The sequence below is a fragment of the Cnephaeus nilssonii genome (assembly GCF_951640355.1).
Source record: "Cnephaeus nilssonii genome assembly, chromosome: 7".
In the NCBI taxonomy this organism is placed as follows: Eukaryota; Metazoa; Chordata; class Mammalia; order Chiroptera; family Vespertilionidae; genus Cnephaeus; species Cnephaeus nilssonii.
The window spans coordinates 95,141,085-95,159,148 of NC_137078.1; the positions used below are offsets into that span (position 1 = coordinate 95,141,085).

The 18,064-nt window shown below is 57.2% G+C and overlaps 1 protein-coding gene across 2 annotated transcripts in view; it reads right to left on the minus strand.

Annotated features, from left to right (window-relative positions):
- KAZN (kazrin, periplakin interacting protein) overlaps window positions 1–18,064 on the minus strand; it is a 340,583-nt gene that overhangs the window by 104,443 nt on the left and 218,076 nt on the right. Inside the window, exon 1 of one of the 2 annotated variants that reach the window (XM_079777754.1) lies at window positions 6,950–7,494. The exons of the other annotated variant lie outside the window; for it this stretch is intronic. Within the exon in view, the coding sequence (XP_079633880.1) occupies window positions 6,950–7,163 (214 nt within the window). The 5' untranslated portion in view covers window positions 7,164–7,494. Of the gene's footprint in view, window positions 1–6,949; window positions 7,495–18,064 lie in introns of those variants that run through there. 2 annotated transcript variants of the gene reach the window in all.

Genomic DNA, 18,064 nt, shown 5'->3' on the forward strand with positions numbered 1-18,064 from the left:
CACTGGATTAGAAAAGGAAACGTGGGCCCAGCTTATGTGGCTCAGGGGTTGAGCGTCGACCTATGAACCAGGAGGTCACATTTGATTCATGGTTAGGGCACAGGCCTGGGTTGCGGGCTCGATCCCCAGTGTGGGGTATACAGGAGGCAGCTGATCAATGATTCTCTCTCATCACTGATGTTTCTATCTCCCTCTCCCTTCCTCTCTGAAATCAATTAAAAAAAATTTTTAAAAGGAGAAAAGGACAAGTAGGATTTAACTAGGGTATCCAGATACCTACTGTCCACTTCGGGGAGCCTGTGCAGGGATAGGGGTGCTGCGGGGGGGGGGGGGGATGTCAGGATGCAGCGGATAAACGAGAGTATAGAGCCTCCTGGGTTCTTCCTTTAAGGTGAGCCCAGTCCCAGAAAGGCGAATGCCGAGCTTTTCCAAGTCTGGTCGCCCAGCCCTCCAGAGTCTGAATGGCGGGGAAGCCCGAGGCTGGGCATGCCGCAAGCACCCAGACCGCCGCGGCCACATCTGGGGGGTCAGGAAAGAGGTGAGAGGGAACAGTCGCCGTCCGGCCGGGACACCCATGTGACCCTGACAGCAGGTTGGTCCTGCCTCTCTCCGGGCCTGTTTCCCCACTTGTAGCTTGTAGAGGGAGTGAGTTGCCCCCATCGCTGCTAAGGTTTCCTTCTCAGGATTCTGTCATTCTAGGTTCCCGAACGGTCCGGGTCAAACCTCCCGTCAGGGGCCAGGTGGCCTCTGATTCAGGCTGGGGCAGAGGGGTGGGTGGGGTACAGTCTCCTGGAGCCAGGGGAGCCGTGGAGGCCCCAGAGGCCCTCATCCCCAACGGCCTCTGGCTGACTGCAAGCCAGGGAGCCGGAGGAGCCGGGAAGAGAGAGAATCCGTGACTCCCTGTGTCACAGCCCCTCCGGTGCCCTGCTGGCCCTCGAGGACTCATCCGCCGACGCTGGACATGGCAGGGAGGAGACGCAAGTGGGCAGGCAGCAGGGCGGCCTGGGGCAGCCACTCACTGCCCCCTGGGAAGCCTCCACCATGTCGCCTGGAAGACGGGCAGATGTCAGGTGTCTGACAGGGTGAGGGAGCAGCAGGAATGCAAGAAGCAAAGCGTGTGGCTCCCCCGGCCCTCCGGATGTGGCTCTTCCCCGTCCTGGGCATCCTCTTCTGCCTGGCCCGCAGGACTGCAAGGTCAGGAGCGCCCTGGCCAAGTGGAGCCGTGCGTGTGGGGAGGGAATCAAGCACCCGGAGCCGGCAGCTGCTGTTTCTAGTTCTCCCCATGCCCCCAGGGAGAGCTTCCCGAAGCCTCCGTACAGTTAAAAGGTCCTGAGCACACTCAGCGCCTGCGATAAAGTTACAGCCCAAACCTGCAAATCTGGGCAACAACCAAAGCCGCGGCTGCTGGCACCTGCAGACGGGCCCCAGGTGGTGGGTGTTCCCGGAAACAGTCACAAAGCCCAGCACGTGAACCGAGGACGAGTTGGGGTGGGGGGGCGGGAATTGCCATACTGCACCCCCAGGCTCCCCCCTCCCTGGCAGGCACTCATCTGACACGCTCAACACGAAATGCACTTACATGCAAATCACTCCACACACAGGCCGGTGCACACCTGGTAACCTCGGCCGCCACCCTCCCTGGGGTGTTTCCAAGTCCTTAGTGACTCACTGCAAACACGGGGTCCCCACGCGATGGCGTGGCCGGCTCTAATGACATGTGGGGCGTGTTTATCTGCTGGGGCTAACATCTGTGCGCCCGCCAGTGTACCCGAGGGTCCACGTTGTTTAGCTGGCTGCGCGGTGGGTGGGAGAGGCTAACTCCAGGGCTGAGTTTGCGGGCTTCCTTATATGCCAATGGCTCTTGAAATGATTAAAAGAGAAGGAAAGGCTTCTTTCTCCAGAATGGCTGGAGGGTCCTAGCGAATGTCCAGCTAACGCAACTGGAACATTACAGAGAACGTAAGGAGTGCATCATGATCCTTATGGAAATTTCCTGGTGACCCAGAAGGCCGAATAAGCAGCTAGTGGTCCTTCGGAATCACCTGTCTCATCAAATCCCAGTATTTCAAACTTCAAATTTTTTTAAAAAAATTCATATACACGCACTCATTGAAGTTCTGTGGACTCTGGATGAATGAGCATTCCCCTGCCCCCTTATGGCACAGGCAGTATTGGCTCCATAGGGATGAAGGATGCTCCGGATTCCTGCCCAACAAGCTCTCAGGTGGGCAATGTGATCCCATTTTATAGATGGGCGAACTGAGGCTCGGGATGTTAAAGAATGTGCTTGGGAACAAAGCTGGCGAATTCAAACCAGGGTGTCTGATGGCAAAGCTGGTGCCCGCACCCACTATGGTGTGCCACCTGCCCTGGCAGAAGGAAGGTTCAACTCGTCTCACGGAGCAGCCACACAGGACGGAGGGTGCTGGGCCGCAGGAGGCCTCTCCAGGAAAACCAATCTCAGTTTCTTTCCAGAGCAATGACTCTCACTCCTGATGGTCCAGGACAGCCACGGCCCCAATGTCTTTGTCTCACCCATTAGACAAGGAAGCTCACACTGAACCCTCGGGGTCCCAGTGGGCGGTTTCCTAAGAGCACCCCAAAGCCAAGTGGAGATTTAATCTCCCCTCTAACCCAGCATTAATCCTTTTCCGAAGGGATAACACCAAGCTGACCCAGCTGCTGATACTACAGGAGGCGCGAAGATAAGCAAATGTCTGAGTTGCTTAAAACAAAGCATGTCAAGGAGAGGACAAATCTTTTTTAAAAGATAAAACTTTAAAGAGCCCTGGCTGAGTTGGTTGGAGCGTCATCCCATACACCAAAAGGTTGTGTGTTCGATTCCCGGTCCATATCTCTCTCTCTCTCTCTCTCTCTCTCTCTCTCTCTCTCTCTCTCTCTCTCTCTCCCCCCCCCCTCCCACCCTCCCTCCCTTTCCTTCTCTCTAAAATCAGATAAAAAACACACCACACAGGCCCTAGCTGGTTTGACTCAGTGGATAAAGCGTCGGCCTGCGAACCAAAGGGTCCCAGGTTCGATTCTGGTCAAGGGCACGTACCTCGGTTGCAGGCTCCTCCCCGGCCTGGGCCCTGGTCAGAGCTCGGGCAGGAGGCAACCAATCCAAGTGTTTCTCTCACAATGATGTTTCTCTCTGTCTTTTCCTCTCTCTTCCACGTTCTCTACAAAAGCAATGGTAAAATATCCTCGGGTGAGGATTACAAAAAACAAAACAAAACAACAAAAAAACCAACACAGCCTCCCGGTGAGGATTAAAAAACATTTAAAGAAAAACCGGACTGGAAACTTAATGTAGGTTTCTAGATGAGTACCAGGTCTTTCCACATTGCGTTGAGATCTATAATCGGGGACCAAATCCTGGCTGTGACACCTACTATGTGACTGTGGGCAAGTTACTCGCTTTTTCTGAGCACCCCCCTGGGGGGATGAAATTAGCAATCGCACCCTCCCCGGGGGTTCCTGGCCCACTGATTAAGACAAGGCTTGGGGTACGGTTAGCTCCAAGCCTCAGGAGAGTAGAATGCTGGGAGCTAATGCCCAGATAAACAAAGGTCTGGTCCCTCCTCCTTGCACTTTAAGTGAGGAGAGGGGCCAGAGGAGCTAAGAACTCAAATGACTAATAAAAAAGGTAGAGGAGCCCTAGCCTGTTTGGCTCAGTGGATAGAGCGTCAGCCTGCGGACCGAAGGGTCCCAGGTTCGATTCCGGTCAGGGGCACATGCCTGGGTTGCAGATTCGGTCCAACCTGCAGGAGGCAGCCAATCAATGATTACCTCTCATCGTTGATGTTTCTATCTCTTCCTCTCCCTCTCTGAAATCAATAAAAATATATATATATAAAAAAAAAGGTAGAGGGTCCAGTGGCCCCGGGTCATGTGGCATGTACGCTGGGCCTGAGCTGAACGAGCTAGTGTGGCATCTGACCTGGGCCCAGAGGCTGTGGGCTTCCGATGTGGACAGATAAAGGGCCCAGTCGACAAAGACACTAATTTCCCAAGAACTTTTAAACAATGACTGGGTTCCTTTAACTGAGTGGGCAACGCCCTCTTGCTTTAGGGACTCAGCACCCATGCCCCTGGTTCTGGAACTGGCTCTCTCTGCGACCGCCTACCTAAAGACTAAAGAGCACCCACTCCCATCACGCTGACCCCTTACCTGGCCTTACTTGCCCGCACAGCGCTCACCACCCCCTGACTCAACCCCTGCGTGTCTGCCTACCGGCAATCTCCTCCCACAGAATACAAGCTCCATGGAAACCAGGGCTGCGGTTGTCTCCTTTGCTGCTACCTCCCTGGTAGCTACAACACTGCCTGGCAGGAGGAGATGCTCAAGGAATGCGACCGAATGAACGGACGACCAAAGACGAAACAATTCAGGTTCTCAGTCCGAGAACACTCAGGGAGCCCCTGGTTCACTCCGCTGGGGCCCAGACAGAGTTATTCCCACCAACAGGGAAACTGAGTCACCAAGTATCTCGGCAGAACCAGGTGCCGATGGAACAAGCATCTAACGTCTACATCTCCTGCTCTGGTCCCTCAGTCTGTGTGCAGAGGACGGTAACCTCCCCTGGCGGAGGCCCCACCCTGGAGGCCAGAGTGGTCACCAGCATCGGGCCTGCCACCCTGCTGATCTCAGGAGGGTGACAGGATGCCCAGTCCTCCATCCCTTCAATCAAGCGTCCCCTCTCCCTGTCCTCCTCCCCAGACTGGACTCCCACCACCCAACAGGGCACTCCTTCAGCTCCTGAAACCCAGCATCGCATTGGGCTGGGGACCGATGTGCTGAGATCCTGGGGCGAGTCGCCTCACTGCCTGGCTAAAATGCTTAGTTCAGCTTGTGGTGCTACGCCAGACGAGTTCCCACGATTCTCCCAGAGGAAATCGCGCTGTAACACCCATGTCCACGACAGGCTGTCCTCAAGGCCTGGACACCGTGGATGTTCTCAGAAACTTCATTTAGTCTTTCCGAACCAGACCAGCCGAGGGTGGAGGGTGGCTGGGTAGAGAGAACTCAGAAACTTTCCGGGTTTCGCTGCTGGCTCGGCCCTGTTTCAGGCCAGTGATATCACCTGCAAATCAGGCAAGGAGATCTGCAGGGCCTCCAGGGCCACCTGAGGGCCATCCGAACATCCGCCACCCCAGACCTCAGACAGGCCTCTCAGCGACACCCTGCCATTAGGTTATTGTTATTATGAAACACACACGGGAGTCATGTAGACACAAAGTAAACAGCTGTATCTCCACCCAGCCATCTTCAAAATGTTTACATAATAACCACCTCCCCGGCCTTGCATCACTCCAGGCCTTTACAGACCAGACCGGAGGCATCCTGGCACAGTGCAGGAGGGCGGCGATGGAGGAGACAGCATCCCCTCCTAATGCAAGGGAGGCTGGCGACCAAGACGCATTAAGCATCAACGACCAACGAGGCGAGGTGCTTTGCAGACACCAGCTTTGAATGCTCCAAACATGAGTGTTCAAGCCACTTGCCCAAGCTGTCCCAGTTGCTTATTCTTTGCATCTATGCTGTTTTACATCAAGTCCCGGACCATGTTCCATGCAGCTGGGGAAGGGGAGCGAGGTGGGGTGGGGGGCTGTCTTCAGCTGGCTCAGCCCCAAGGCCAAACGGCCAGGGACTCAAGCTCCCCCCAGAGCTCAGGTCCCTCTTCAGGACCCGTGCTGACCCAAGCTCTCAGTTGCTCCAGGACACCAGCGGGAGCTCAGCTAATGAGAGCCAGCTGCTGGGCAGTCCCCGTTCCTGTGGCTGGAACCACGGCCCCCAGAATTCCATCCCCTGGGGCCACCAACAGGCAGCCTGGAATAAGGGGGCCTGGCTGCAGGCTGAAGTTCCTCATAGGACAAAAAGAACGTTTAGCTGGGACACTGGCTGCCTGGGAAAGGCATTCTGATGTCCATTGAAAGACAAAATTAGAAGTTCCCAGCATCAAGGTTGGGGGGGGGGGGGCAACTCACGGCAAGTCCATTACCCTCAGGCCTTTCCTGCAGTTCTCATCTTCCCTGGGATAACAGACTCCTTCCCAGAGCCCTGATAAGATTCCAGGAGACATTGCATGTAAATTACTGGGACACAATCGGTGTTCAAAACGAATGAATAATCACGCATGCTCCCTTCTAATGTTTCCTGGGAAAAGTATTCAAACTGCTGATGACAGACTCTCCACCTTCCATCTAAATTTCCTCCCAGCCTAGAGTCCAAGGATCCAGGGGTTCCTCTGCCCCGCCCCCCTCCCCCCATGACATAACTTGCGGGATGGGGGTGTGACTGGGGGACCAGCTGAGACCGGAGCAGAATGGAATGAGCACACCCACTCGGGGTATTTTAACACGAAAAACGCTGGGATCCGCTTGGGTGGATTAGCCAAGGAGACCGAATCACCGCGGCGATTTCTCCTTCTGCGTTAGCCGTTCAAGTGTTAAGAGAAATCTCTTCGCTCCCAGCAAATGCAAATCACTCCTTGTCCTCTCGGTAAAGGAGGGCTCCTCCGGGCACTTTGTGGGGCTACCAAGTGGGTTACGGGGGCCGCCCGTACTTCCCGCGGGGCTGGCCCCTGTGCCAAGCTGCCCAGAACCGGCGCTGGGTCCCGCCCAGAGCCGCGTCTCCAGGTGCCGCGGGACCGCACCGCACCGGCAGGCGTGGCCTTGACCTCCCCATGCAGCCCTCAGCTGGGGGGAGGGGGGTCGGCGGGAAAGCCGTGGAGCCCCGACATCTCCGTCCCCGCGCGGAACAAACTCGCATTCCGCGCCTCTCCCCTGCACCCGGCCTCACGCTCTGGGCTCCGCGCACGGCGAGAACTTTGCCACCAGCGGCTTCGCGATCCCGGCGGGGAGCGCCCCCGCGCGCCCGGCCCGCCGCTCCCCCGGCCCGCGGCCGCACCGCCCCCTCCCCTGCCCTCCCCTCCCGGCGCGCACCTACCCGGCTGGTTGCAGTCGCCATCGGCTCGAACGGAGGGAGCCCGGGCGCGGAGCCGATCCCCGGGCCCTGCGGCGTCCGCACACGGCTCGCCAGCGGCTGGTCCGGGGAGGCGCGCCGGCCCGGCCCCGGCCCCGGCCCCGCAGGAAGGCGCCGGCTCGCCCTGCGCCGCGAGCTGCCGGACGCGCTCCCAGGAGCCCGAGTCGGCCGCCCGCATGCCGCGTGCCGGGGGGGCGCTGCCCGAGGCGGGCGGGGTGCCCCGAAGGCGGGCGCCCAGCTCACAGCCCCCGGGGCGGCCGCCGCATCTGGGCGCAGCCGCGCTCCGCCCCCGCCGCCCGCCCGGCCGCCCGTACGCGTCGGACCAGGGCTCTCAGTCCGGCCGGACGCCGGGCCGCCCGCCGCCGCCGCCGCCGCCGCACGCGAGGAATTTGGCCGCGGAGCCTCTCACATGGGAACGACTCTCACTCCAGCGGCTCCTCCTCCCGCTCCTTCCGGGCTGCCGAGGGCCGGCCGCTCGCCCCGCCCCGGCCCCGCCCCGGCCCCGCCCCCGGCCCCGCCGCCGCGCCCAGACTCGCCCGCACGCCCCGGGGAGCTCCGCGTCGCCCCATGGCGCGCCAGATCCAGGCCACTCGGTGCATCCCCACCGTGTTCATTCCCGGAGAAACGGACGGCGGAAAGATGGCCGGGGTCGCAGGGTCGGACAGTACTGAACCCAGGTCCGAAAAGCCCCAAGCGAGCGAGCGCATGGAGGGGACGGCATCCGGTCTGCGTGGCTCTCTGCACCCTCTGACACCCTTGTGACAGCCTCGCCGAAGGACTGCAGTCCCAGCAACTGGCCGGGAGGGGGCAGAGAGAGTGGGCAGGGAGGGGTGGGCGCCCTGGGACAGGAACCTCACTCGTCGGTACAGTAACAGTTCTGTAAGCGAATGAATGCTGAGGGCATTCACTGTGTGCGCGGGGAAGAAAACTGACATGGTCCATACCCGCGGGGAGACTGTGATCCAGGGCCGGAACCCTGTGTCTGCACCTCACTTCCTCAAGCCTCAGTTCCCCCATCTAGAAAATGGGGCAATAGTGATTTCCACCTCCGTCCCTCATCGGTGCTGCTTATGGAGTCCTCGCTAAGGCAGCCTTGTGGCAGGCGAGGTGATTCCCCGGTGAGGCCAGGGCCTGGATTTGGGGAGTAGGTGGAGAGCCAAGGTACCAGGCCAGCTAAGCTCTGTAGAAGGCGGCATCCTGGAGGCCCTAAAAATCTGAACCTTCCTACTGGAGTGGGTGTGCCAGTGGCTAGCCATGCTCACTCGCTGTCAAGTGAGTTTGCAGCTCTGAGCCCCCTCTGATCTAGGGATTAGGTACTCTTTAGAACTGATTATCTCCCCAAAGCCCCCAGAGGCAGGTCAGGTCCCCCCCACCCACCCCCCACTGTAGACCCAGGGTGCTGAGGATACATGGCCAGGTGAGGAGTCACACACTCTCCAGGGCACCTGAGCCTCCCATCCCAGGCCGCATGCACCCCGCCCTTCCCGGGCCTCGCTGGTAACCCATGGCTCACACAGGCCCAGGCCTGAGCTCTGGGAATGCCTAGGTCGTCGGCGTATGGCTCTACAACAAGCTGTGGGAACTGAGTTACTTTCCCTACCCGGTCTCCCCAACCTTTCACTTGGTCACTTCCCTGTCTGTGGTTGAGAAGCACTGCCTGCTCACACCCTCTCTGGCCTGGCTTTCCCAGCTTCCACCTCCGCATTCCTCCCACCCCTACCCCATGCCTGGAGGCCACAGGGCAGCCTCAGACCTCCTTCCCCTCCCTGGAACCCTGACTGCCCAGGGGCGGGCTGGCCAGCGTGCCAAATGCTGATGGTGCTCCCAGCTGAGGACGAAAACTACCCATGAGGTTAAACACCCACACCACTCTGGGGGAAAGAAGCTGACCCCACAGCAAGTGAGAGGAGGTGCTGGGAATCCCCCAAGTCCAAGGCCTTTGCTGGGATAAAAAAGGCAGGACGGAACAAAAGAAAGAGGGCTCTGAGCCCCGGGGGGTGGAGAAGCTGGGACTGCCCTCAGATTCTGGAGACGTCCAGCCCCGGAGCCTCTGTTTTGATGCCTCCAGGGACCCCCCACCCCACCCCGGGGACGTGAATGAGTGATGGGGGCTGTGGGGCCTGCTCTAGTTTGTTCCCTTAGAATGGCGACTTAGATCCTCTTTGCATATTAATCATGTAGGGAGGCTCTTCGCTTCCACAAAGGAACGTTCTCTTTCCCATGTTTCTCAAAGTACATGGAACTCTTGGCCCACCCTCTATCTCCTCACTTTGGCTACAGACATGCACTTTCCTCCTAACTCCATGACCAGAAAACAGCAGTACAGGCACAGATACGTAGCACTTGGCACTTGGATTCTGTGTCAGGGAGACGTTAGGGGGTGGTGGAGACTGCGGCAAACGAGAGGCCACCAGCCCCTGTGGAGGAGGCAGTAGATGGTTGTCATGCAGGAATGTGGCTCTAGTGTTACCAGAGGTTCTCATTTGATTTTAGAGCTACTAGGAATATGAATTTTTATGTGAACGCTAAGTTTGAGTTCTTGGCGACTCTTTAAAAAAAAAAAAAAAAACCTTAAGAAGAAGAAAGAGGAGAGGGAAAAGGAGAGGGAGGAGAAAGACCAACAAAGTACGTATGTCTAGAAGTTTCTATCCAGCCCATTGGCCACGAGTGCTCATTTCACTGCTACCTTTATCGGTCCCCTCTGCATCCTCTTAGAAGTCTGCTCATGCTTTCGACGTGCATTCCAACAAGCCCAGCCGTTTGTCAAGCCCACAGCCCTGGCGCAATTCCACGGCTCTCCTTACTCAGCAAAGTTTGGCCTGGATGCGTGCTGTGTCCCCACACACAGGTATATTTCTGCTTCCGAGGACACCCTGGGCCAGGGCCACGTTTCTGCTCAGGTCTGCACCAGGAAACCCGGGAGCCAAGAGGTGGACAACCCGCTTTCTGCCCAGAGCAGCGTGGCCAGGCCCCCCAGGAAGGAGAGCTCAGGGTGGGTTTTAGTGGAGACCCCAAGGCCAGGCCAGCTTCTGGGCAGAAGGGCCCTGTGCCCGAGTTAATGCTCTGCTGTCATCGCCTTAAAATACTTAATTATTTTTTAACCGGGGGACTCCTCGCACGTTCCATTTGCATTGGCATCCGCCGATTATGTAGTTGGTCCAACTCCCAGAAGATTTTCCCAGCCTCCCAGGGATGCTGGGAATCGATGCTGGAGACAGCTGGGCCTGGCTCCCCGTCTCCTTCTCCGGGGCACACAGGGTACGGACTCTGCAAGGCAGCAGGAAGGGAGGACTTGGGCGTGGGGAAAGGGAACTGTCCCCATCCAGTCCTCGGGACATCTTTGCGGGAAGCAGAAGCTTAGTGGGAATTCAGGGGCAGGAGTGGGGGGGATGGGGAGAGGGAGGATGGGCAGTCCAGCAGAGGGTGGGGAGGCTGCTGTGCCTCTAAGCTCTGAGGCCAGACCCTGTCACAAGGGGTCAGTGCGGATCCCATTCCCAGGGGAGCTTCCTTTAGATTACAGGGGAAAATGACAACAAATATACGAAACACTGCATTCAAGGAACCCACTATATTTAGTACCTGCTTGCAGCCGAACATTTGAGCCCACTGGAATTTTTCACGTTTTTTTCTTCTTCCTGGCTGTGGTTTTAGTATGTGTAGAAGCAGTTTTACTGAGACCTTCCAGCCAACATCACTCTACTCTCTGCAAGCACCTGAATCAAAGACAAGGTAGCAACTCGGGTCCCCAGGACACGCAGTTTTGTGGGTTAACATCCTTGTGAATGCCTGGCAACAGTTTCCAGGAGCCTGGAGACCCCCACAGCAACGCCTGGCCCCCCTCAGCTTGTGTGCGACCTTGGCAAAGGCCCTTTCTGTCCACGGCAAAAGCATATGGAGGGCCGGGCCAGCGGGTGTGAGCGGCTTTCCCAGCTCTGCCTGCCGCGCCTGCGTTGGGCTTTTTCATCCTTCCCGTGGCTGTTGTGTGGGTATGTTTTGTGTGTGTTGCTAGTAGTGATGGCACGTGTGTTAGTTACCTATCGCTGTGTACCAAATCACCTCAGACCTCAGTGGCTCCAAACACCAGCGTTTTTTTCTCTCTCGTTTCTGTGGACCAGGCACCCAGGGTGGCTGAGCTGGGCGCCTCTGGCTCAGGGCCTCTCCTGGGCCGTCGCCATGGTGTTGGCGGGGCTGCAGTCAACGCGAGGCTGCCATTGGGGAGGATCTACTCCCAAGCTCATTCCTAGGGCTCGGGGTGTCGCACTGGGAACCTCAGCTCCTCCCTGGCTGTTGGTCAGAGGCTGCCGTCAGTTCTGCACCATCGAGCTATAGATCGACACCCAACTGGCCGCCTGTGTCTGCCAGGGGAGGGGGCCCGTGTGGGGTGTGTGCAGAGAGGCGAAGCCGCTGTCTCTTTGTAACCTGACTCGGAAAAGACATCCATCACCGTTTCCCCCTTTCTGTTCCTTAGACGTGAGTCACTCGGTCCCTCCCACTCTCTTTGGAGCGATGACAGGAAGGTGTGAATACCAGGAGGCAGTCATCACCTGGGGCCTTGGCGGCTGCTGCCCTAGGCGGCTGGGGACTCATTCTCAGGGGGCTCGAACCCTGGATCTTGGACAGACGATTTTGCTCCCGTAAAATGGAGGTGATCGTGAGGACCACCATGTAGGGCTGTGGTGGGAGGTTTGGATGACAAGAGGCACATGGAGAGCTCTGAATGGTGCCCAGCGCAGGGTAAACCCTCAAAAAATAGGCAGGAGGGACATTTGTTGGAGAAGGTCCGAGGGGCACGCCCATTGCTTCTAAGCCAGACACACGCCTCCTGCTATCTGCACGGACATCTGCTGCCTTCGATCCATTCCTGGGGACTCCAAAGTGGCTTGGAAGTCCTCGGGCCTGGCCCTGGGATGCCTTTGTGGCCGAGGCCACCTGCTGATCTTCCCTGGCCGTCCCAGTAGGACTCTGGGGCACAGGTGCAGCAAGAAGGATTAGATTGGGGTTTTCTCCAAAGCCACTTAAGACCTCTGCCCTGGGGGGACAGAGGGTTTTATCCAAGGTCCATCCTGCCATCTGTCCTGGCGAGGCCTTCCTGGCTGGAGACTTTTATGCGCCTGCCACAGGCCGGCCGGTCTGCTTTGACGATCTCTCCGGGACCCCAAATGACCTGGCAAAGATCCTGATCCCCTTGGGGGGCTTCCAAAGGCCCTGCCCTGGAGGCAGAGGCTTAGCCCCGAGCTGAGCATCAAAGCATTTTCACAGAGTGTGGTTGGTCTCTCACCCGCCTGTCAGGCAGTCCGTGTGCCAAGTCAGATTCTCAAGAGCAGCAAAGGAAAACGTCCTTCCTTATCCACGGGCCACGCCTCTCCTGTTTCTTCTAAGCCCCCTTTTGGGCAGTTCCTGTCAAGCAGTGAGGTTTCTGCAGGAAGTTAAAGTGTTGCAGCTTATTCAGAATAAAAATAGTGACGTCACAAATACTATGACTTATAATACCGATACTGGCAAACATTGACATAGCATTTGCTACACGGATTTGCATGCTCATTTAATCTTCACAACACCTCTGAGAGGCTCACGTACTGTTATCATCCCCCCACTGTACAGGTGAGGAAACAGACACAGAGAAGTCAAGTCACTTCCCCAAAGACACCCAGCCAGTACGAGGAGCAGGCAGGACTGAGGCTTATATTGTCAGGCTGCAGAGTCCAGGCTAACAACCACGATGCTACCTTGGCAACAGGTGTCACTAACTGAGCACTCACTTGGCCCCAGGGACTGTGTTTTCTAGCTCATCCAACCCTCAAAATCACCCCATCCCCATGTCTCAGATGAGAAAACGGGGGTTTAAGGCGACGAAGGCACTTATCCAAGATGATGTGGCTGATGGAGGTAGGGTTGGGAGTCTAACCCTCAGGAGGGAGGAGTGTTCTCTGGGAAAAGCCTCCCACGCCAGGGCTACGGGGAATGCCTGCCTGTGGCAGGTTGCAATAGCCAACCCGTTTGTCATTATTTCCTAAAGAGGGGACTCCAGGAACCCTCTGCAGGCTGACTTGAGGATGGGTTCTCTGCTGCCCCTGGTGGCCACTGGCAGTACTTCACCTTTCCCGTCTGGGGCCCTTTAACCCTGAGTTGGTGGGAATGAAGAACGTCCCCCACAGCAATTTTAAGACCTTTTGTCTCCTTTGTGTGACTCAACAGACACAAAGGGCCATAGGCCATAGGGACAGACAGACAGGCTTCAGGCCCTGTTAGTAATGATTTAGTGTCCAAGATAAGAATAACGGTTACTAGTTAGTTAGCACTTCTGCCTTTGTGACAGGCACACTGCTCGGTATTTGATACTTAAATGTTATTTAATTTACCAATGCACATAGAAGGAATCACCATCACTGAGGGTTATTAGTAAGATTGGGAGAGCACTCTCCACATACCGCTCATTTTAATCCCCACGATACTATAGGAGTACCATCGTTACTCTCCCTCTATCAACGAGGAAACCAAAGAACAGAGAGGTTTAGTAGGTTGGCTGAGATCACACAGCAGTAGACAGTGGAGCCAGGATTCAGACGCAGGCAGTTCTGGCTCCAGAGCCTGTTTTTGTTTGTTTGTTTTTAAAATTATTATGCCAGTAATGTTTGTTATTGTAACTATTACTCTGCTTTTGCAGTTGAAGAATCCCAGGCGTGAAGTGGTGAAAGGATTTGTCTAAGATCACACAGCTGGTAAGTTTAGACGCAGTACATCAACCAAGTCTATCTTCATTTATTCATGCACTGATTCAACAGATACTGATTGTACACCAACCATGTGCCAGGCACCGTTCTGGGCTTTGGAGGCCAACCACCGTGCTGTCTAGCCTGCCAGGGGCACCTGCGGTGTGCTAGCACGTGACCCCAAGAGGGCCTGAGGCAGCCCCCGGGCAACACTGGCCATCTCTGCAAAGGACAGACTCTTTCCAGCGCTCCTCTGTGCCTGCCTGCTGGCCCTGCCCCTCCCCACGCTCACCCCAGGAACCCAAAGGGCCTGGGTTCCTAGCTCACCTCTCTCCCAACTGCATCCCCACTGCCACGACCTGCAGGATGGCGCTCACACAGACAAGGGATGCGAAACTGAGTAGACTCGGGGAGAGGCCGCTGTGAGGGCCTGAGGCACGGAGTTCTATACTGTTCTTTGTTACTGCCTTTTACTTAACTAGTAAAGTTGGGCAAGTCAGGCACCTTCCTGGGGCCTCAGTTTCCTCACCTGTGAAATGAGTATAAGAATACTTGCCTATCTCCCCAAGACTATTCTGTGAGGAGCAAAGGAGACCATAGGTGGGAACCACGTGATTGCGGGGAGGGAGGGGACGGGGGGGGGGCAAGACAGACAGACAGACAGGCAGACAGAGAGGCTTTGGGGCTGTTTAGTCATGGAGCCATTTGTTCACTTGTTTATTTCATTTGGTCAGTCTGCACTCGGCATCCGCCGCGAGTCCTGTCCTCGATACCGTGGGGAAGGACCCCAGCGTGTAGGAAGCTCAATGCGCGGGGATGCTAACACGGGAAGGAACTACTGGCAGATATGTGACTGGGATTATCCTCTCCGTGCCACGGGTGCCTCATCGTTGGGACTGTGGTGAACCTCTGCCACCCACCTCCCCAAGGAAAGAAAATGATCCCAAAGACCAGGCGAGTGAACTGCTTCAAGATTCTTGCATGCAGGGTGAGTGCTGATGCCCAGAGATACTGGCCTGGCTTGTCCCTTTAAGGCTTAAAGTGCTCATCTCTCTTACAGCCCCTCAGCTCCCATGGGGTAAGAAGCCTGTGCAAAGGCCTGGGCCTTTCATGGGAAGGCCTCTGAGCTACCTGCAAATAGTAATTAGGCATGTCAACCCGAGGGGCGGGGGCGGAGGGCGGGTGTTGTTCACAGACAAAGCTGGCTTCTCCTGAGAAAAACAGGAGTCCAGAGAGGCTCAGACACTGGCCCAGGGGCACACAGCATTTCCAGGGCCCAGGCAGACTGACTTCATCAGGCCTGGAGCAACGGCTCTCAGAGTGGCCCGGGGACTAACTGTGTCCAGCACCATCCTGCATTTAGGAGAAATGCCAATTCTCTGCCCCACCCCCACTTCCTGAGTCAGAAACTTGCGGGGCGGGGGGAGGGGGGGTCTGACAGTCTGTTTTAACATCCCTCCAGGTACCCCTGATGCTGACAAAGTTGAGGGGCCAGTGCCGTTGCCTACAGGAAGGGCTGCTAGGTCTCCATGCCCTTCTGAGTGGGAGGAACGAGGCAGTGGAGCGCAGCAAGGTCACTTTCTCAGCGGCCGTGGCGTCACAGTTACATAACTGCCCTCCCCCACCCCGATGACTTCCTGCACCCAGAGTCCAAACGCCAGGCCCTCCTCTGTCAGGAGGCCACCTGCCTGGGCCCCGGGAGGCCTGTCCACACACGCCTGCGGCTGCTTTCCCATAATTAGGAGTTACCTGCCCGCCCGCCCGCCCGCCAGGACTGGGCATGTCAGCCAGAGGGACTCCGGCTTCTCCAGCTCCCAAGGCGGAGCACACGGACTTCCGTCCTCACCACACCAGCAACGAGGGGTTCTGTGGCTGCAGGGCCCCCAGCCAGGCCGGGCGGCCTGCCTGCCTCCCGCTGCCCCGGCGTGGGCCAGGCCCGGGGGGAAGGCAGAGCGTTCTGCGCTTGGACATCAGGAGGCCACCCGAGGCCCTGGGCTCCGTTCTCGGGGCAGACGTCTGCAGCCGCCCCGACTCCCAACGGGACTAATTAGAATCTGCTGTAACGCCTTCGTTTCCCAGAGCCGTCCTTTAAATATCTTTGGAACGGGTTTCAGGAGGCAGACTTGTGAAACAGACACGTACGAAGGGCTGGCACCTTCCCCCTGAAGCTGCTCATTAAAACAAACAAGCAAAAAATGTGTTTTGCCAAATATGAAAGGAGCGCCAGTCTTGTGTTCAAACCTGACCTTTGAAAATGGATTGTTTCTCCCAAATCAGGGCCCCGTGGAGGGGCACTCAGGGGTGCCTGGGGTGAAGGACAGCTGCTCGAGCTGCTGCATGGGCCTAATCCTACTCCCCTGCAAATTCAAGGCAGGGGCGGATCTTAAATGGACATGTGCCCGAGGGGCCAGGCACGCAGCAAGCGCACCGGCGAACGGGTGGATGGATGGAAAGGTCCCGAGTTCTGGCTCAGGGCTTCCCAGCTGCCCTGCGCTGACCTTAACAAGCCCCTTCCCACTTCTCCTAAGTACCCCCCCCCCATCTTAATAGCAATAGCTACCATTTACTGTGGGCCCCGAAGTATGATAGGCCCTCTAGTGGCATCATCTCATTTAATCACTCAACTGCCCGATGAGAGAGGGGTACTGTTATACCCATTTTAAAGCAGAGTAAACTGAGGGTAGGAGAAGGGAGCAGAGGTTGCAAACTGGTGGCCCTAGAGCCAAATATGGTTTGCAGACGTGTTTTCTTTTCCTAGCACTCTACTGAAAAACATTTAAAAAATGAGCTGCCAACACTTTCAAGTGAGGGTCATTTACACTAAAAGATTCAGATGGCTTTATTCCAGAAAAATCAGGAGGTCTGGTAATAGCGAACCCCCTAAGGGGTGTCTGTGTGGGGGGTACGGGAAGAGACTGGACAAAAATCATACACCTATGGATAAGGACAGTGGGGGGGAGGTAAGGGCAGAGGGGGGGTGGGAACTGGGTGGTGGGGAGATATGGGGGGAAAAAGGAGAAACAATTGTAATCTGAACAATAAAGATTCATTAAAAAAATAATAATAATAAAAAATAGCGAACCCCCATTCCATCGCACATGGCAACAGTGTGCCCCCCACCCCCTGTCATGCCCACTGCCCCTACCGTCTACCCCTGCCTCCCTCGCTCAGGTAAGTGACCCGCCTGGGTGCTCCAGGCACGGAGTCCCCCCCCCCCACTGCCCTCAGGCCTCGGTAGCTCCCGGCAGAGTCCGTGCAGTCCAGGGTCCATCGGTCTGTCTGTTTCTCTTGCACATCTCACTAGCGCCCACTCCTGGGAGATGCCTATGTATTAGGTCAGAGGAGCACTGGACAGGGAGTCAGGAGATGCGGGTGTTTGCTCTACCCCTGGAGCAGCCTCCAGCACCAGCAACCTACTTGTTCAGGGGAGAGAGTCCGTCAGAGACGGCCCAGAGAACCACTCCGAAATGCAGGGCCTGAGCTGGGAGGCAGAGCCAGCGTGTCCCTGCCCAGGTCCGTGTGAGGACAAGGATGCCCGCTGGGCACTGGGCGAGCCAGTTGGGGCTCGGCACTGCCAAAGGGAAATGCTCATCCAAGTTCCAGGAGCAGAGCCCATGCTTTCAACGTCCTTTCTCTTTCTTCATCCTGCGCACATCCGACGAAGGAGGAAACTGAAGCCCAGAGAGGGGGGGGCGATGGCCCGAGGTCACCCAGGAAACCGATGCCCGCGCTGGCACACGCTCGGGCTTCTTCAGCTCTTCCCGGGGCACCTCCCCGATTCTCTCTCCCGCAGGAATTCAGAGCCCTCCGGCTTCTTGGGATTGGGCCTCAGACGGGGGGAACGGAGAGACCCACACGGGCAGGGGCTGTCGGGCTCAGGAGCCTAGCCCAGGGCTTGTTCACGGTTTCTAAGGCGCAAACCAGTGCGAAGGGAATGGGGACTGGGGGGTCCGGGTTGGAGAGCCGCGTCTGGGGGGAACGTGGGTGTACAGGAAAGGTTGCAATGCTGGCAGGCGGCAGCCCCCGCTTGGCTCACAGGCATATTTTGTTTTTCCCACAGTGTTTTTAAAAATGCACACGAGTTGCCAGCATTGAAGAACCAGGGGATTTCACATAAAAGACGGGGTTTCTGGCTCCTTGTGAACGCTTTCAAGATCTGGCAAAAGCTGGGCCACATTTCCCCCCAGCAATGCCGGCAGGAGCGAGGTCCGCCCCCTCTCATCCGCCAGCCTCGGCCACCCTACCCGCCCCGGCCTGTGTGAGCTCCCTGTACGCGGACTTGGGGACTTCACCCCCCTGCAGCCTCCCGGGATGAAGTCACCCCTCCCATCCTGGCCCCCCGGGGGAAATTCTGGTCAGCAGTGGCTCT